General features: G+C 44.3%; 1 protein-coding gene across 1 annotated transcript in view; it reads right to left on the bottom strand.

Annotated features, from left to right (window-relative positions):
• The window catches only part of ARRB2 (arrestin beta 2), a 31,593-nt gene extending 19,284 nt beyond the window's left edge, over positions 1-12,309 (bottom strand). Inside the window, exon 1 of the mRNA XM_075206546.1 lies at positions 12,141-12,309. Within this exon, the coding sequence (XP_075062647.1) occupies positions 12,141-12,163 (23 nt within the window). The 5' untranslated portion in view covers positions 12,164-12,309. The remainder of the gene's footprint in view (positions 1-12,140) is intronic.
• Between the last annotated feature and the right edge of the window lie 9,257 nt (positions 12,310-21,566).

Raw genomic sequence — 21,566 nt, 5'->3', positions numbered from 1 at the left:
AAGCATGCTGGGGCTTGTAGTTTCACAACACCTGGAGGGCCGCAGGTTGGACAGGCCTGGTTTAAGAGTTTAATTTATTACACATTACTTTAGTACTGGATTAAAGTGTACTCATGATCTACACAGAGGAAGCAGCAATTTTATGATATCATGGAGGCACACAAAGAGGGAAATTCAAACCAACGTGATGGGATGGGGGGGGGGGGGGCTAATTTAAATGACCGAAGTATTTTTTTTTTTTTCCCCCGCAGCATGGAAAAAAAAAAAAAGGATTGGCATACATTAGATTGCATTACACATAGATTAGATCTACATTACAGATTTTTTTATTGAACTATTTTTTACTATAGAATTATCTATACCATGTCAAAAACACATTAGTATTATTATTATCGTTTATTTGTTAGGCGCCACAATGTTTCCGCAGCGCCGTACATGGTACAGACTGTAGACTATACAGGGTAAAACAATACAGAACAATAAACACAAAGTACCAGAACTTCAGAAACTCCAGGCAGGCAAATACTGTAGAGACGGAGCGGAAGAACAGGTGTGGAGACAGGAGGGGAGAGGGGCCCTGCTCATACGAGCTCACATCCTAAGGGAGGGTAAACAAAATCAGGCACAAGAGGGAGCCAGTGAAGCAAAGGGGAGAGAAGAGGAGCCAGGGGAGAAACAGAAGAGATGAGAGGTTAAGTGGATGGTTGGTAGGACTTAAGGAACAGGTGAGTTTTAAGTGCCCTCTTGAAGGAGCACAGATTGGGTGAGAGACGGATGGAGCGAGGGAGGTCGTTCCAGCGAAGGGGGCAGCTCGGGAGAAGTCTTGTATTCTAGAGTGGGAAGAGGTGATCAGAGTGGAGGAGAGGCGGCGATCATTGGCCGAGCGCAGGGAGCAGGCGGGAGTGTGAATGGAGAGGAAGTTAGAGATATCAGGGGCAGTAGACTGGGAGAGAGCCTTGTAAGTGGTGGTGAGGAGTTTGAAGGGGAGCCAGTGTAAGGAAAGACAGAGAGGGGAGGCAGAGGAGGAGTGGCGTGAGAGGAAGATGAGTCTCGCAGCCGCATTAAGTATAGAGCGGTAGGGGGCGAGGTGGGAGCAGGGGAGGCCAGTAAGGAGGAGGTTGCAGTAGTCGAGGCGGGAAATGATGAGAGCATGGATGACAGTTTTGGTGGCATCTTGAGAGAGGAAGGGACGGATGCGGGCAATGTTACGGAGTTGGAAGCGACAGGCTTGGGTAAGGGATTGAATGTGGGGGGCAAAAGGGAGAGAGAGGAGTCAAGAGTGACTCCTAGGCAGCGGAGTTGGGTGACAGAGGAGATAGTGGAGTTGTTAACGATTATAGAGAGGTCATGATGGGAAGGGAGTCTGGGTGGGGGAAAGACAATGAGTTCAGTTTTGGAGATGTTGATTTTAAGAAAGCGCGAAGACATCCAGGATGAGATGGCTGAGAGGCATTTAGTTACACAAGAGAGGATGGAGGAGGAAAGATCAGGAGAAGAGATGTAGAGTTGAATATCATCAGCATATAGGTGATACTGAAGACCGAACGAAGAGATGAGAGCCCCAAGGGAGGAGGTATAGAGCGAAAAGAGTAAAGGGCCAAGAACAGAGACCTGAGGGACTCCAACAGGGAGAGGGGAGGGGGTGGAGGAAGAACCAGACGTGGATACAGAGAAGGAGCGGTTAGCAAGGTATGAGGTGAACCAGGCATGGACAGAGGCATTAGTACATAAATAAATATAATTAGTGATTTTTATTTCTCCCCCCCCCCCCCCCCCATTATTTTTTCAAATGAAGATCAACTTTTACATGTTAGGCATTATCTTTTTTTTCTTTTCTTCATTATAACATGATTTCAAATACTTTTCTTAGGTTTTTTTTATCTTTATCACACCACAACGATAAAACAGCATATCGGCTTGTTTAGCGCGCCGCGTTAAAAAACAATTGAATAGCTTTTAACGCAGCCGCCTCTCGCACACCCTATACTTTCATTAGACCTTCTACCGGAGCGCGAGAGGACCGTTTCATGAAAAACAAACAAAAAGAGAGCGATAAATATGGAATTGAATCGCGGTTAAAGTTGACCTGCTCGAAACTGATTAAAAAAAAAAAAAAAGGCGTTATGTCATTTTAACGTGGTCTAGAAAAATAAAAACTTGGTCAATTGAATACCTCCTGATGTGTCTCCAGACCAGTCGGCTGAGACACAGGGAGCAACGTACAGCAAGAAATCTCTGCTAATTTGTCATCGTTTCTTATCCAGATGCGCAGAAAAATAAAGCGGAACTTAGGGTAATAGGTGGCACACCGTGCGGAATCGAATCTCCCCCAAAGTGTCAGAATGAGGTCACATGTTTCTAGTGAACACGCAGTCTGCATGATCAAGAGTATTACTTTGTGCCCCAAAATGACGACTGCCTTGGTTTGCAAGCCACTGGTACACTTTAAATCCTAATTTTCGGTCCTGTGGCAAACAGTGTAAGCCCTTACTTGTGTTCAGGTAAGATGGGTGGCTTCCTGAGCCTGGGTTTGGAGGATGCAAATCATGTAGGGAGTCCGAGGAGACTGGGGAGTACCATGACAGTGGTACAGCCCCTGGAAAAGCCTTGCCGACGTTGGCGAGATGATGTTATAAGAGAATTGGAGCAGGAGTCCTTCAATGGAGAACATGTCAGTGGTGTAAACTGAAGTGGGGTAATGGAGAGCATTATAATCTAGTAAGGATGGGTTTGGATTTTGAAGAAATTAATTTCTTGTATGGTATACATTAATTTTTAACAAATTCAGACTAAGGACTAAGCGGCTGACAGCAAGGAATACACTGATCGGAGAAATGAAAGGATCTGATCACAGCTGTTCCAGTTGCAGTATTGGGGGCCCCCAGTTCAGAGCCACCTGCGAGTACAGACTGTCAGCTTGTTCAACACATGATCTGGGTTTCCGGACTTGTGTCAGATGAGCAGTTTCCTTCCTGAAAAGGCGAACACTCGATAACAACGTGCAAAATTGAAGAGAGGGCCGAGTGTGGAAATGGAAGGACATTGTGTAAGCGAGAGATGCAGCACTGTGTAGTAGCTGACCGCTTGCACAGAAAAGGAACTAGAAAGCCCACAACAACGCAACTCACAAGGGTACTTCTGTACCACTAAACACTTCTCAATCTGTCTCCTACTGATAAGTTAGAGCTTAAGCTCTTTAAGACCTATTTGGTCATTTGTGCTGTCATCCTTAGCACTTCTTCATATATGTGTACGTGCACTAGGAGAAATACATACACTCAGGTGACCACAGCCAATAAATGATTAGAACATTAATGTAAAAAAAAGCAAACAAGCTTGTAATAAGAGTTTCTCACTGTATCTAAGTGCAATTCTCCTTAAAGAGCACCGGTCACTCGCAGAGGCAGAAACTTAGCTATTTGAATATAATAAGAATACTAGCCAGGCCTTAGCAACGCAAACAGACCTAATAGTTAAGCAGAAAACAAAAAACCAAAACTACTGCAGTGTTTGTGCACACAGGATTAAACATTTGCAAATGAATTCCCAGTGTTTATGTCTTGTTATTCACATTACAGGTCTCATTTGCCTTTCAAATAATCTAGTTCCTAGAAACCCTTATTCAAATAAACGATAGAGGTAAAACAGGCCCGTCTCGGGTCCCGGGGCCGAGCAGTGTGAATGTACACAGGTAAATGTCAAGCGAGCATGCTACTAGCTGTGTACACACAACGTGGAGCTAAAACAAACGTGTTCTGGCTGTGGTCTAAGCACCATGTACAGAAATGTACACAGTATATAGGGCAGGGCACAGATCACGGCCAACAATCATTTACCTAGAGTTAAAAAACAAACAAAAAAAAAACGACAGCTTGTTTGTCAGTGTACCTGGACGGAGGTCATTACATAAGAAAATGAGGCATATAGGACTATACTGTAAACTGCACGACAAACAGGATAACAGTTAAACAGGATGACGACAGCCAAGAGAGGCTGACCTTGCCGCTCAATCCTAGAGATGAACAGATAGCTAGAAACAAGTGCACTTTAACGAGGTATGAGGCACTTTATAATTCAGTGAGGTTACTAGTTCCTAGACTACACAGACTATATTGGCTCAGTCCTCGAAAAGTTTTGCCTACAACGCGAGAGGTCATTTTAAAACGGGCACATAGACTGCCATTACGTTTAGGCACAACATTCGGACGGGAACACAGTATAAACTAGACAGACAACTAGTGGCAACGGTCGCAAATGAGGTGTACGGACATCGGAAAAATCCTTGTTTCAATGTGGATCATGTTTTTTTGCCGTGAATGTGATTAGGAACCTTCCCTTATCTGATCAGAGTGCAGAGCGACAGATTCAAGGGAAGTAGCAACTACTAGAAAAGAAGGAAGGTTTATTTAGCTAGTATGTAAAAGTTAGTGATTGTTTCACAATATAAACTGCAGTTTATTAGCCAATTATACCAGGCTGCAAAACTTTACCCAAAAAAGGATGGTTTTTATGTAGTATAACCAATCATCTATACAGAGCAGAGACAACCAAGCAGAGAAAGTTGCCTATCAATTGACTAGAATGTAGGCAACAGAATCCCTAGGTCCTAGTGAGGTCCCCGAGGCAGCTTGTGCACCGCGCTCACGAAAGAACTAGTCCCTAACTAACTAGATTCGCACAAATACGGCCTCAGACCATGAAAGGATTGTCTCCATGGGCTGTAGGCGTCAGGTGATCTTTAAAAGCGAACCTAACACAATGATTTTAAAACCCCCAAGATTAACAGCAAGGTCTTGGCTGCTGGTGTAGAGATGGGCCACAAATAGAAATCCTGACACCCAGGTCACACGCGGGTTGGCTAAATGAGGCGAGATCTGCCAATAGCCACCAAGCGGGTCAGATAACTTCCTGCTGCAGGGACAAACATAGCAGTCAGCATATGGGGTCAAAGGACAATTTAGTGACCTTTCGGAAGGGCGAGTTTGCGCGTCTGCCATGATTATACTATATATTGGAAATTCCTGCTGCTCAATGATAGTGTTCATGTCTCTTATGTATGACATACTAAGTGCCTCCCATACAGTCACTGTGAGGAGCACTGCTAAGCAGGGGCTAATTAGTGTTTTTTAAGGCAGAGAGAAACCCTTTTACAGAAAAGGCTAAAAAGTTGTAGATAATAGAGCCAATAACTGCACATAGGTGACTTTCTATATCATACCTAGCTTGGAAGTAAAGATAATTCACACAATCTATAAATGTTTAACCACACGCAGGCCACAGCAGACTGACTATACATAATTAGCACGGCATGCAGAGACTGTGTTTACATACTGATACCGAAGTAAAGACTAGCCCATGTCTATGGAGTTTTTGGAAAATCAGATTTAATTTTTGAGAAAAAAACAAAACAAAAACACACGTGTTCATAATTTAAATGTTGTTTCAGCCTCTGGGATGGACGCTGTGTACTTCTATCACAAAAGCACTAAAAGCATCCCTAGAAGATAAGTGATGTGACTCTTTCTTTAGGATCCCCCTCTCAATACAGGGAGGTGTAGAGATGTGAAACAGATCTCCTGGGTCAGGCTGCATTAATAGAGCCATACAAATCAGGTGGGAGTTTGTTGATAGCAACATAACTCTTACAAATGGCTTACTTGACCCACCAAACAAGTATTACTTTTGATACTTTAAATCCTTTATTTCTTTCCAGGAAACGTCTTGTCCTTTCAAGACACAATTATAAGCAATACTGTGGCAGAAACGGATGGGATTGATTTAACATTCTCTGTAGGGCGCTGCGTCAAATGTTGGCACGGAAACAAAAATTTAATATTTTCAGAAAGAATCTTCACAACAAGGCAATTAAACTTTTTTGGGTTCTGATTTGGTGTTGGGACAAAATAAAGATCTCGTGATCTATTAAAACCCAAGACCACCAGTAGTACTACCCTGTCATCCAGGACCAATTAATATAGTAATATTTTGAAACACTTCTTTTACATGGCTCAAAAGGAGAAAGAGACAATGTGTCAGTACCAAATTTAGGATGTTTATCAGGGTAGGACTCAGCATTGAACTAACTCCGGGTTATATAAAGCTCTGCCATTTTGTCATGGAACACACTTAAAGACGCCACTTGACCCTTTAAAGCACTGGATTTTGATCTTCCTTCCCTTACAGAAATGTATGCCAGCATTTTTACATGTTCTTTTCATAACCGTTTTCCTGCTCTCTAATAAGACATTTATGACCTGCTCATCAGCCGAACTCCTGGGTGCAAAACTAGTCCTGGCAACACTAGATCTGGATTTGTTGGCAAAATCCAAGTGTCATTATACAGCCTGGTAGAAATAAATATTGTGTTCGTTCTACCTAGTATGGGGCAATTCAAATATTTTTTATTTCTTTCTCAACTGAGACCTTCTCCATCATGAAGTGGATTTTGTAATCTGGAAATGCCTATAACATTTTTTTTCTGTGAAGGGGGTCAAACCTGTCTTGTGTGTATGCGTTATTATCATAGATTTGTAAGACGCCTTAATGCTCCACTGCGCCGTACAGTAGGGAAAACAAAACATACATAAAACAGACATACCAGGTAGACGGGAAAAAAAAACATGACATGAAAACAAAGGGTATGAACACCTTACTCATTAGAGAGCTTACATTCTAAGTGGAAGAGGGCACAGCTGAAACAAGAGGAGAAAAATGTGGCTTAGAGTGGAGATCGGGACAGTTGTGAGGGTGCATTAGTGTGAATAGTGTTATCGGGGATACGGTCACCTCTAAAAAAAGAAATGGGTTTTCAAAGAGCATCTAAAGATTTGAAGGCTGTGGGAAAGTCTGACTGAGTGTGGTAGGGAATTCAAGTAGGGAGCAGCACGGGAGACGAGACAAGGCGCAGGTCAGAAGTAGATCTAGGAGAGCAGGAGGGAGAGTATTTTGATATGAGATGTATGCAGAGGTAGTGTTGTTAAGGGCTTTGTAGGTAAGCAAGTAATTTGAATTTCATTCTGGAGGACACAGGAAGCCAGCGTAGGGATATGTAAAGTGGTGCAGCAGATGTGGAGCAGTGAGAGAGGAAAATCAGTCTTGCAGCAGCATTTAAGATAGACTGGAGTGTGGATATATGGGCGTAAGGAACGCCAGATAGCAGGAGGTTGCAATAGTCAAGAAGGGAGATGAGACAATGGATAAGAGTTTTGTTAGCATGTTGAGTATGAAAAGGGCGTATTCTGGCAATGTTTTTATGGTGGAGTCGACAGGACTGTCAGAGAGTCTGGATGTGCGGAATAAAACAGAGGACGAAGTCAAGTACGACTCCAAGGCAGCGGGCTTGGGAGACTGAGGAAGTTTTGGTGTTATTGACAGGCAGGGAGATTTGAGGGCAGGTGGTGACTCTGGCCGGAGGGAAGATAATAAGCTCAGTTTTAGGCATATTGAGCTTTAGGTAGCGTTGGGACATCCTTGTGGAGATAGCAGAAAGATAGTTTATTACGCGAGATAGGTCAGGGGAATAGGGATAGATTTGTGCCAACGTGTATGTACCAACACAGGATCCCGCCATCACCTGGGGGGGGCACAAGCCCTCCTCAGTCCCACTGAATGTATTTGGGATGTGTTAACATCTATCCTGTAGATCCATAGTCAACAAACACAAAAAGGTTAATCAGCACCGCTTGAGTAGACTTTAAAGAAACACTGACAATTATCTGGTGGACTGGAAGCTGTTACTTGTTCATCTTGGACTTCGATAACCACGTTATCTAAAATTGAAGCAGTGCCCATTTCTTACACACAAGCCAGTCGGTTAGAAAACTCCACACACCTCCAAAGCAAGCTGTGCTACTTAGTTGTAAATTCCTGGTGTTCGCCAGCTAAGTCCAGGGGTAACATGTTACCTTTTAACTGCAGACATAAAAATGCAAATCAAACAAAGTGTCATTTTTATGTTACATGTGAGCAATGTGCCTGCTATGATAGAGCTAGAAATATTAGGTTGTATCCTTCATGCTCTGAACGAATTCACAATTTCTCCTTAGAGTCCAACTGTTGTTTAACGGAGTTAACCCTTTGCCAGCCGTGTGCTAGATTGTATGTGTGCAATACATTTTGTAGGCTGCTCTTACAGACACCTCTGTAGCAGGGATTTATGGTGCGTTGTATGTTTCCGAGTGGTTTACCTCAATTTTCTAACCTATGTGAAAGGTGAACTAGGGACCGATTCATGGCAATCGCATCCAAGTCGCATATGAAGTTTGTACGTAACAGGGACAATATAGGCAGCCTATTTCCAGAAGCTATTGCTTACTTCTTAAATATCTTGCACTGAAGCAAGGGGCTCAGAGAACATCAAGTTACCATGGCTCGGAGGATGCCGTGTGGTTTCCTTACTAGAGGAAGAACGTGGAAGTGCGCTCTAGTCCTTATTCTGGACCCAAGAGCTGGCGATCTAGCTGTTTAACAAAGTGAAAACACAACGCCTTGGGATACTTCTGTCCCTTATCTACCCTAGGGAGCCAAGAAGGCACAAGGTAACAGAGATGGGGAGACAACTTGTTCTTCCTCTTCCAATAGGGAGACAGAGACAACCACCCGGTTGTACCGTCAGGGAAATGATGTGGAAATAAAGAATATAAAAATGTGCTTATGGAGTGTGCAAAAAGGACAAAATAATAATAATTTAAAAAAAAAAAACACACTACATAAACTGGTCTAGTCATTGTAGTAAAGGCAAAAATAACAGAAAACCACCAGATATAGAGGAGATAAGCAGAAGAGAAAGGACAACATTGACATATTGGGGGGTTAGCTTCACGCTTGCAATCTGACACTGAATGTATGCATATATAATTATAAATAATTGGGCCCCCATCCCCACCTCATGTAAATTACAGGGATGGTAGAAATCACTGACGCTAAAATGATGTATCAGGCTGAATGTAGTTTTAACCAGGGCTAAGCCTAAAGAGTCACAGGCAGCAAACAGCTCTCCCCTATTACACAATATTAAAAATATATTACATCTAGTGTACTCAAACTCTATCATATCAGCTACTGTTGGATTTAGTCTATCGTAGAACTATGGAAACCTCAGTGGACTTGCCTTCAAACTTTATATGATTTTAATGGGGAAGGGTCATGCCATTAAGCACCCAAACTCAGTGGACACAGCCATTGTTTTGGCTGTAGTCAAAATTCAGTCTATTAAAGCACCCAGATACATCACCATTTTTGTAAGGATACTTTCCTATCCCCGGAACGCTCCTGCCGTACTATTAACATAGGAACATAGTTAGTCACATACGTACTGCCCAGGTCAATAGGATAATAGTCAGGGGGTAACCCTGAAACTCCCTTTGCCACAGTAATGTCAATAGTAGATTGATAGGCGGTGTTCTCACCTCCCTTAATTGGTGTCCCCACTTTGGGTGATAGATTAACAGCCCACAAATATGTGCTCAGCACAGGGGATTCCTAGGTGCAGGACTCAATGGGCACAGTAAGCACACACCCTGTAATATACACAGTATACATACACTGTCACCGCTCTGGTAACATATACAGTAAATACTCACCACACTGCTCTGTCCTGTATATACAGTATCATATATTTAAACCATAATATACAGAATTGATCCCTGTACACTGTAAAAATACACCAGCACTATAATATATAATGAAGCTCCCTGCACACACAGTGGTGCTGGGGTGTACAAGATGCAAAAGACACCACACCAATATAAACAGAGCACACACCATACACCTACATAGCAGAAGTTAATACAGGCAACCAGATGCGCACACACAGAATAGGGAGCACACATTATATATCATCAATTTATATAGTGCCAACATATTCCGTAGCACTTTACAATTGGGGACAAACACAGTAAACTAATAAACAAACTGGGTAAAACGGACAAAGTGGTGAGAAGACCCTGCTCGCAAGCTTACAATCTATGGGATATATTACACAAAGAGCTGGGAACACACAGCATACAGTACACACAACATATAAACACAGCATATAGTGCACCGAGCTGGAGGGGTGGGGACACACACATAGTATATACTACACACAAAGTATACATACACAACCCTGGGGGGGTACACAGAATATAATACACAACTGGAGGAACACACACACAGTATATAGACACAGCTGGAGAGGTGGACACATACATGTATACTTCACACAGCTGGAGGAGGGGAAACACACAGAGCTGGGGACACAGTATATAATGTACACTATACACACAGCTGAAAGTGGGGGGTACGCACAATACATGCACACAGCTGAAAGTGGGGGGGTACGCACAATACATGCACACAGCTGAAAGTGGGGGGGTACGCACAATACATGCACACAGCTGAAAGTGGGGGGGTACGCACAATACATGCACACAGCTGAAAGTGGGGGGGTACGCACAATACATGCACACAGCTGGAGGTGGGGGGTACGCACAATACATGCACACAGTTGGAGGTGGGGGGGGTACGCACAATACATGCACACAGTTGGAGGTGGGGGGGGTACGCACAATACATGCACACAGTTGGAGGTGGGGGGGTACGCACAATACATGCACACAGTTGGAGGTGAGGGGGGGTACGCACAATATATGCACACAGTTGGAGGTGAGGGGGGGTACACACAATATATGCACACAGTTGGAGGTGAGGGGGGGTACACACAATATATGCACACAGTTGGAGGTGAGGGGGGGTACACACAATATATGCACACAGTTGGAGGTGAGGGGGGGTACACACAATATATGCACACGGTTGGAGGTGAGGGGGGGTACACACAATATATGCACACGGTTGGAGGTGAGGGGGGGTACACACAATCTATGCACACGGTTGGAGGTGAGGGGGGGTACACACAATCTATGCACACGGTTGGAGGTGAGGGGGGGTACACACAATATATGCACACGGTTGGAGGTGAGGGGGGGTACACACAATATATGCACACGGTTGGAGGTGAGGGGGGGTACACACAATATATGCACACGGTTGGAGGTGAGGGGGGGTACACACAATATATGCACACAGTTGGAGGTGGGGGGGGGTACACACAATATATGCACACAGTTGGAGGTGGGGGGGGGTACACACAATATATGCACACAGTTGGAGGTGGGGGGGGGGGTACACACAATATATGCACACAGTTGGAGGTGGGGGGGGTACACACAATATATGCACACAGTTGGAGGTGGGGGGGGGTACACACAATATATGCACACAGTTGGAGGTGGGGGGGGTACACACAATATATGCACACAGTTGGAGGTGGGGGGGGTACACACAATATATGCACACAGTTGGAGGTGGGGGGGTACACACAATATATGCACACAGTTGGAGGTGGGGGGGTACACACAATATATGCACACAGTTGGAGGTGGGGGGGGTACACACAATATATGCACACAGTTGGAGGTGGGGGGGTACACACAATATATGCACACAGTTGGAGGAGGTGGGGGGGTACACACAATATATGCACACAGTTGGAGGAGGTGGGGGGTACACACAATATATGCACACAGCTGGAGGTGGGGGGGTACACACAATATATGCACACAGCTGGAGGTGGGGGGTACACACAATATATGCACACAGCTGGAGGTGGGGGGTACACACAATATATGCACACAGCTGGAGGTGGGGGGTACACACAATATATGCACACAGCTGGAGGTGGGGGGTACACACAATATATGCACACAGCTGGAGGTGGGGGGTACACACAATATATGCACACAGCTGGAGGTGGGGGGTACACACAATATATGCACACAGCTGGAGGTGGGGGGTACACACAATATATGCACACAGCTGGAGGTGGGGGGTACACACAATATATGCACACAGCTGGAGGTGGGGGGTACACACAATATATGCACACAGCTGGAAGGAAACACACACATTATACCTACACACAGCATATAGTACACACACAGCATATAGTACACACACAGCTGGAGGAGTGGAAGGCACAGTATACACACAGTCAGTATATAGTGCACACACGCCGTAAACACAGAGCTGGGAGACACAGTACATACATACAGTCTATAGTGCACACAGCTCTGGGGACACACAGTACACATAGCACGTACCGGGTTCCCGCTCTCTCCCCCATCCTCCCGGATCCTCCGCTGTGGCCCTCGCTCTCTGCCTCCTCCCCCGGGGCCGCGCACGGTATCACGCACGAACAGTGAGTGTGGGGTCGTCCGAGCTCTTGATTGGCTGATAGCGTCTGAACCCACCACGCCTGTACTCCCCGCCGTCATCACTACTGGCCACGCCCCGGGAAGGTGTGTGTGCGCTGACGTCACCGATGTACGAGGGAACCCTCCCTGTGAGGGAGACTGGGGAGCGGGCGCGTCTTGGTTGGCTGACAGTCTCCTGTGCTGATATGTAAATGAAGTCCCTGGAGTCACGTTCTGATTGGAGGATAATGGCTGGTGCGCTGATATACAAATAAGGCTATTGGCCTGGGTCACATTGGCTGCTAGCAGTGTGTGTGAAAGTGCATCTGTCGCCTACAGGAGGCGGCCATTTTGTGGGCGGAACCAACTTCCTAAAGACATTAGTGAATCATGAAGCAAAAGGTGACTTGTGAATTCGTAGGCTGCCTGACCTATATGCATAGTGCTGTGCATTCTCAGCCACCAATGGCTGATGGGCTACAGTCTGGGTTTGCTCCTCATAGGTTTATTAAAGGGGGAGATATTCTAAGTCACCAGTGAAATAAATAGTAATGTGTAAAATTAAAAATCCACAAATTTTCAGATCATTCTCCAAATAGTCTTTGGTGCTTAGATATAAACGCATAAGTGCATTTATATCTTATTGTTTTCCCTCCCACTAGAGCCTCCACCCCACCCATCCTCTCCATCACTATTGGTAATACCAACATCTCCTCAATTCCGAAGCCTGGGTGTCATCCTTGACTTCTCCCTCTCCTTCACTCTCCACAACCAATCCCTTACCCAATCCTGTCGCTTCCACCTCTGCAATATAGCCCGGATCAGACCCTTCAGAGCATATTCAATTGATGGATTTCCCAGCGGCGTTTAAAGTATGAAATCCAGCGTGAAAGGTACCATAATAACGGTATTTACGCGCACTATTACCATAATGACGGTAATGGTGCGCACGTCGCATTACTTTTACATGTAACGCCAACAATTGAATATGCCCCTTCCTCTACATTGATGCCACTAAAACTCTCATTCATTCTCTGATCATCTCCTGCCTTGATTACTGTAACCTCTTCCTTACTGGCCTCCCCAGCAACCGTCTCACTCCTCTTCAGTCGATACTAAATCATCATCATCATCATCACCATTTATTTATATAATATAATAACACACACACACAAAGACTAGGATCAATTTTGATAGCAGCCAATTAAACTACCAGTATATGTTTTTGGAGTGTGGGAAGAAACTGGAGTACCCGGAGGAAACCCACGCAAACACGAGGAGAACATACAAATTCCACACAGATAAGGCCATGGTCGGGAATTGAACTCATGACCCTAGTGCTGTCAGGCAGAAGTGCTAACCACTTAGCCACCGTGCTGCCCAATACTAAATGCAACTAATCTTCCTCTCTCGCCAGTCTTCATCTGCCTCCCCTCCCCGTCAAGCATTGCACTAGCTCCCACTCCGTTACAAAATCCTCTTCAAGCACCTCACCTACAGAGCCCTCTCTAATTTCACTGCTCCTTACGTCTCCAACCTCATCTCCATTCAGATTCTTTCTCGTCCTCTACGGTCAGGCAACAACAGTTGCCTCAGCTCACATCTGGTTACCATGTCTCACTCTCACAGTTAAGATTTATTCTGTGCTGCCCTTATCTGGGACGATCTCCCTCGTTCTATCAGTCTATCCCCTAGCGTGTAAAACTTCAAAAGCTTGCTTAAAACCCATCTGTTCAGGAAAGTCTACCCTTCCTCTGTCTAACCTCTCCTCTTAAATCCCCTATCCCTCTTTACAATCCTTCTTCAATAACTGTGCTTACCTCACCCTCATTCCTCCTCCGTTCCTCTTACTACCCCCTCTTGTTCAGCTCTCCCTTCTGAGTTCTAGTCCCCTCACCCTGACTCCCCACTTGGCGTCAGTCCGCCACTCCCCTTTAAATTGTAAGCTCCCTGGAAAAGGGCCCTCTATCCTCTTGTCCTCCTGCTTCTGTTCACCTCACCTTCGTCTCCCCAGCCCCATTTCTGCTTCTTGGCCCTGGGCCCCTGACTTTTTTTCTCCCTTATCTTTGCATCTCCATCATTGCCCTGATTCTATTTGTTGTGCCCACATTGATGGGCACAGGTCCAGCCTTAGTTCACTCCCCACCTCTCCTCTAATCCCCTTCATATTCTCTCTTTGTTCTGTAATTTACCAATATCCCTTTGTCCTGAGCATCTGTTCGCAACTGAATTGATTTTAATTGCACTGTGTTTCTGTTGTGTATACTGCACTGTACACCATGTTCTGTTTTAACTATGCTTTATGTACGATGCGATGGACCCATTGTGGTGCCTTATAAATAAACGATAATAATAATAATAATAATAATAATAATAATAAAAGTGTGATCTGCGGCTTATCCGCACACAGACCCAGCCCACCATATGCACAATTCACAGTAAAAGTCAATTTACAACACTACTATTTTAATTTAAAGCTCACATTTAGTTTTGGGTAGAATTAGACCTTAAATGAGATACAAAGTTGCACATCCCTTATGCTGGTTGTCGAAGCCACTCCATGTGTACCCCATTCATGTGTCCACTAGAGGCGGTATCGGTACTTCCCAATGGTCCTGATATTCAGGGAACTGTCTTGCAGATCAGAACATTTGTCCAATTTCCAGGACAGTTGAGAGATATGTCCCACTGCAGGGGGGCACGCAGGGGGGTTTCTGGTTCTGCAGAAACCCCTCCCCTCCGCGAAGAACGGGGGGTAAACAGTGCCCCTACATAGCGGCACTGTACTGTACAGCGGCCGCGGCGCTGTCAAAGAAGTGTCCACGGTGGTGCTGTATTGTAGACCGCCGCGGACGCTTCTTTGACAGCGCCGCGGCTGCTGTACAATACAGTGCCGCCAAAATGGAGCTGCTGCACATGCGCGGATGAGCAGCAGCTCCTCTATATTTTTTTCTCCCCTTAAAAATCCTGCGTGCGCCCCTGCCCTGATGGGCATACTTACCAACTTTTTACTCTTTCCCTCCGGGAAATCCCTGAGGGGTGGTGAAGTATGAGGATGGAGAGGAGTGGGACACGGCAAATCACGTCAATTTCACCCTGCGATACAATAATGAAACAACATAATTTTTCCGCAAGGCGGGTCCAAAATGACGCGATTCATCGGAAATCGCCTTATGGAATCTGCCATCCTGCCCAATTCACTAGGAAGTGGGTGAGATGCTGGAGATTGGCTTGCACTCCCGGGAGACCGGGAGACCTACCCGGAATTCGGGAGTCTCCCTGACATCCTGGGAGAGTGGACAAGTATGCAGATGGGTGCCCTTTCAATGCCACCTGTACCAGCCGCAGGGCTAAGCACAGTGAAAGGCTACTTTTAGTGGAGGGGAAGAATTTTGTTAATTTTGGTAACTTTTTCATTCTGCAACCTTAGAGGATATCACCATAGTAAGGCGAATATAACCTGTATCTATATTGTCCATTACATCAGCTGCTTCCAAATGCAAACCTCCCAATGGTCACACTTTTGGAGGTATAGTCCTGTTTTCTGTATCCCAAAAAGTCATATGAATGATCAGAATGGGAGTATTGTTAAATGGGAGCACTGTTGGCTGTTCATCTGTGTGACTTGCTCTAGATCAGTACTTATATTGTCCCGATTTTTGTTCTTCCTATGTTAGGCGGTGCACTAATACGACATCCTGCAATTCCTTTACTTTTATTTCTTCCAATCATCCACATTTTGATTATAAAAATGTGTCTCTAGCAATGTCGATATTGAATAATATTGACCAGCACATCTCTCTTATTTTGAGTTCTCATATAAGTTCATATTTATTAAAAGACAAAATCAAACATACATAAAAATGACTTTAGGGGGTATAGTTACTAAACTGCGGATTTTAAAAACTGGAGATGTTGCCTGTAGCAACCAATCAGATTCTAGTTAACATTTATTTAGTACATTCTACAAATTGACAGCTAAAATCTGATTGGTTGCTATAGACAACATCACTTTTTAAAACCCGCAGTTTAGTAAATATACCCCCTAGGTCTTTGCTGAAGGAGTAGTTGGTGGGCATAGTACCCACTTGTACCAAATTAATGTGATGTGCTTTCATGCAGCTGAAACACTGTCCCAGGAATTTGATTTAAAATATTAATAAATTCTAACACAATCTATTTCATGTGGGTCTTTACTCCACCCAATCTATTATTTTTCGGTTGAATTAACCTAGGGGTGTATAGAACTGCAGCATATGTATTTTATTTTATTCTGCCTCGCTAAGCAGTATTTCTTAACATATAGGGGTATATTTACTAAACTTGCGGGTTTGAAAAAGTAGAGATGTTGCGTATAGCAACCAATCAGATTCTAGCTCTCATTTATTTAGTACATTCTACAAAATGACAGCTAGAATCTGATTGGTTGCTATAGGCAACATCTTCACTTTTTTAAAACCCGCAGCTTAATAAATATACATAGTCTGCCCTAAATCACCAACAATTCCAAATAAACGGTGATGGTACTACAACCAGACCGATAGGCCTGTGCAACTTGTGTGGCTCTGGTCAGTGATGCACATTCTTATCACTCGAGAGGGAAGTAGAACTCTTGATGGTGAAACTGTGTGTGGGCTTTTTCGCTTCCTGTGCTTTGACTTCCTGAATTGTTTGCGTGATTGGTTAATATGTGCAACCTTTCACAGAGTGCTATGAATTAAACCACTGTAAGAAATGAAATACCAAAATGTTCACTCTGTAAATGCAACATTCCATGTGAGAATGTCATTATTACAAGTAACGCAGTGTACCCCGATCCTGACATGGTGGACATAATAAGTATAAACACTCATACAGTTCTCAGAATTACTCAGAGAATTATAAAGTGCATTGGTGTGAACATATGTGTGAAACATGTTGCAACACAAATTAGCTATACATTGCAGACAAAAAAATGTAATTCTGTGCCAAATGCCAACTGAATGGTTATGTTTTTGTATGGTTATGTTGAATTATTAAATAGGCTGAAGTTCTAAAAACAAATCTATTGATGTAGAGTCGCCTGCCACACAATTAACCACACCACTAATTGATGCAATTGTGGTCGTCAATTTGCAGAAGTGTAAGTTCTATGGAAATAGGCACAAAATCATTCATCAGGTAATCTGTTTCCGTGTGACATTTTTAGTGTTACTGTTGCAATGCTTTCCTCGTGCACATTCATTAAATAAGGCCAGGCTATAGAACACAGCATAGCGCCGTTCCGTCACTTAGTTAAGGCGCAGGAACACCATTCTGACACCTCCTCCAGGGGCAAACGCAGGATTTGTAGAGGGGGGTTTTCACACCATGCCGCAAGTGGGCGTGACCAGCATGCATGGGGGCGTGGCTATAATATTAGACAGTGCTTGGCTGCTCTCCAACTCTTCCTATCCCTATAATATACATGGGCAATGCTGCGTGCACTACTGTTAGGTGCACGCAGCTCTCCCTTTTCAAGCAGAACTGGGTGAAGTGGGGGCAGGATCCAGCCACCTCAAATATACAGTGCCCCAGGCTTGGAGGGGGTTTCCAGGCACTAGTAAACCCCCCTCGGTTTGCCTATGTCCTCTGCTTTCAATCACCACTAGTACCCAGGAGAGACACTCAGGTCATTGTGCAATGTCACCGAACATGCCCACAGCAGACCTCGGGAATGATAAGAGACAGGGGCGTAACTAGAACTTTGGAGGAACAGTAGAAAAAATTTGAAGGGTACCCAAAGTTTCCCGAGAGTAACTACCCTACCCTCACTACTCTGCACTTACTGCTCAGAGAGGAAGGAACAATCAGAGTTCTCCTCCCCTTGAGCAGAATTCAATATTGGAACCTAGAACCCGGCTCATGTGAACAGCATTCTGGGGCTTGAAATGTCTTAATTACTTCCTAACTGCCACGATTTATACAGAACAGATTCCACATTGAGGGACTGTTTTATTGGGGTTTGTTTAGGGGAGGGGCTGTGAATTGGAAGTGCTGACCACAACCTTGGTGGGATGTGGCCACATCCTATGATGTATGACCACGCCGCCTTCTTGTGGCACAATTTTCCGATTCCGCTTCTTAAAAAGTTTGGAGGTATGGTCTGGCCACCCAGGTTAAAATCAAAACATATCTTGAGATAGGCTTGGATTTGAATACGGCCTGATCTACGCTTAAGTAGCATGCTCTTTTCAAACATGCAACTTACTTGCAAGTTGGTTTCGGACATGAATCAGGCTCTTGATATGTAAATAAATAAGTGGCAAGAATTTCTATTCGGCATAAAACTAAAACAGCGTGCAGACGAACCTTGTATATCCCAAACACGAGTATCGGAAAATGTTATATCGGATTAAGATAGACAATTAGAGCAAAATAGATAAACGCTCAGATCCCTTCTTCTTCAGAAAGTACAATGCATGCAAATAAAGAGACGTTAGATTAGAAAGTCTAATCTAATAAAGATCTGTGTAGTAAGTTTCCGTACAAAAGCACACATCAGCTAAAATCTGCATGTCATAGCAACTGAATATCACAAATGAGTAAATAGTACTAGAGTTCTATATCTGCCGTCTACCTTCATGTGGTACCTGGGGTGTTACTTGGCTTTCAAAAGACCTGGGATCCTTGCCCACAAGCGGTGATTACACTGGGCGGGCAGGATGCAATACGGGTACTAGCAACTTGCACTCTTATTGGATAATGATCATACTGTGGGTGCAGTATGAAAGAGGGATTATTAGCTAATCAAAGTGCAGGCTGAGAGTACCTGGTGCAGTGTCTAATTCCTAGTGATAATGAACCACTTCTATGGTGCTATCTTCATGCGCCCTTCATGTAATGATAGTCAGTTTAGGCGAAATCTGAGCTCCACCATGCCTAATTACATGCCCACTATGGCCAGTCTATATACATCCTAAAATACCAGGAATGTAGAATCTTCACTGTAATGTATCTGCCCCATAACAACTGTATGCATACAGCTCCCATGCCCAGTACATAGTACTGAGTACACATGTCCCAAGTATACAGTACGGTTACTATCTCATCATCAACATTTATATAGCGCCAGCAAATTCCGTAGCGCTTTACAATTGGGAACAAAAAGTAATAAAATGATACTGGGTAATACACACAGAGATGCAAGTACTATGAGGTCTCAAGTACTATGTGTATGTGCCCCCTCCCCCATCCTTAAGTGACCCGGGAAGAGAGGTATGAAAATTAGAGGTGAATGTGACTTTATGATGCAAATAGCATTATCAAGTGGGACGGAGAAACGCGTGGTATGTGATGCTATATGCGTCACCACATCCGTGCCTCTAAGGGTTCACCACGTGTGTCTAGAGTGATCCAGGAAGTGGCAGGAACGCGATTGAACAGCATTGCAGCACTTATTTTGGAGTAGGCACTCCACTCAGTCTCCCCTGCTAACGGTCACTACTCAGCAGTAGACACTATAGCTGACGGGTGAGCTGGGATGAGCTAGTGACGGTGCTTCCCATTTAGTGCATAGTAAGTCATGAAATGACAGTTCTTCCTCTAAATTGCGAGTTGCTCTCCTCCAAGCAGATGGAACTGTTCTCGTTAACAACAGTTCATTGGTCACCTGGTTTACCACAGTATTTTATCTACAATCCAAACTACCCTTCAGGTGTGGAAATCGCCCTCCCGTCCTTATTAATACCTCTGCAATGCCTTCAATCTCGAGTACCCCAACTGGTCTGCCAGAGGCATTATGTTATGTTCTTGCCCTTAGATTTGCCCTCATTCAAGATGGCCGTGATTGCCTTATGAAGATTCCATCTTGGATCCCATTTCCTGTTTGGGCCTAGAAAAGGCACTTCCTGTTATGCAGCCTTTGCTCGAGTATTGTGTTTGTGTCTGAACCAGATGCTTCCACAGAACCTTGCTCCCTTGTGATTTGGAATACAATTACTTGGTACCTCTACAGGATATTTATCCTGTTGATACTTTGGACTTGCTTGCTGGACATTTAAGATTTATTTCTGTATCAAAATAAATCCTGTTTACTACAGTACTACCTGGCTATTGGGTTCCGTTTGTAATACCAGAAGTGTGACACATTATTAAGCTGGCCTCCATCACCATTTATTTATATAGCGCCACTAATTCCGCAGCGCTGTAGAGAGAACTCACCCACATCAGTCCCTGCCCCATTGGAACTTACAGTCTACATTCCCTAACACACACACACACACACACAGACACACAGACTAGGGTCAATTTTGTTAGCAGCCAATTAACCTACCAGTATGTTTTTGGATTGTGGGAGGAAACCCACACAAACACGTGGAGAACATACAAACTCCACACAGATAAGGCCATGGTCGGGAATTGAATTCATGACCCCAGCGCTGTGACCACTACGGCAGAAGTGCTAAGCTACCGTGCTCCACTGTCACCTCCAATCATTTAGTAACATTTGTAAGCTTGCAAAGTTTAAAATTCCAAAGAGATGATGATGGAGCAGCGTCTTATAACTAAATCGGTCATTATGTATGAGCAATTTTGATCTGAAGCCATTTGTCTCAATTATTACATCTATACTATCTTTATTTACTACAAGCCTAGTTTCGGAAAAGCTGCCATTTGTCAAAAGCTAGGATCAAGATCTGAGGAAACAACAGTCACCAGACATCCGGAAGAGAAGAACATGTTATATAGATGGCAACTAGTACTCACTAGTTCAATCTACCCTGGGGTGTAAGAACTTGTTAGATATACAATAATAGAACAACTCGGCAATAGAGGATGCTGTCCTAGATCATATACTTACTGCTACATGACTGAATATAACTAGATCTTGGTAGCAAACTAAGATTCCATCTTTATCTTGCATACTTAGAGCCTGATTTACAGTTGGAATTTAGTCCAATTGTGCCACGTGAAATTGCAACTTGTGTAAAGTCTGTTGTGCTGCGCATGTGCAGAACATGCATCTGTATTTTGAGTCACACGTATCTTGCACGTGCGTCCACTTGTGCTTGAGGGGGCTAGTTATAAATTCAGTAAAATAAGGTCATGCAGAAGTAAGTCAGCCACGCCCCTGAGAGAGGCGTGCAATATTCTACATATCACCCCAACTTTGCTTTGCCACTACTATCTTTGTGTCCTTAGGATTTTGGGAGATCTCCCCAAGAGGTCTGGGAGAGTTAGATAAGACAAGTTTCAAACCCTCTCCTCAAGGAACCATAAGTCCCGAATTAGAGCTCTCCCCCGCTGTCCTACCCAGGGACATGTTTTTCCTGCGGGTGGGAATGCTGGGGTGATGGAGATAGCTAATGGGCA

The sequence above is a fragment of the Mixophyes fleayi genome, chromosome 4 (assembly GCF_038048845.1).
Source record: "Mixophyes fleayi isolate aMixFle1 chromosome 4, aMixFle1.hap1, whole genome shotgun sequence".
NCBI lineage: Eukaryota > Metazoa > Chordata > Amphibia > Anura > Limnodynastidae > Mixophyes > Mixophyes fleayi.
The sequence above is the reverse complement of the archived record's forward strand: the minus strand, read 5'-3'. Positions and strand labels throughout refer to the sequence as shown.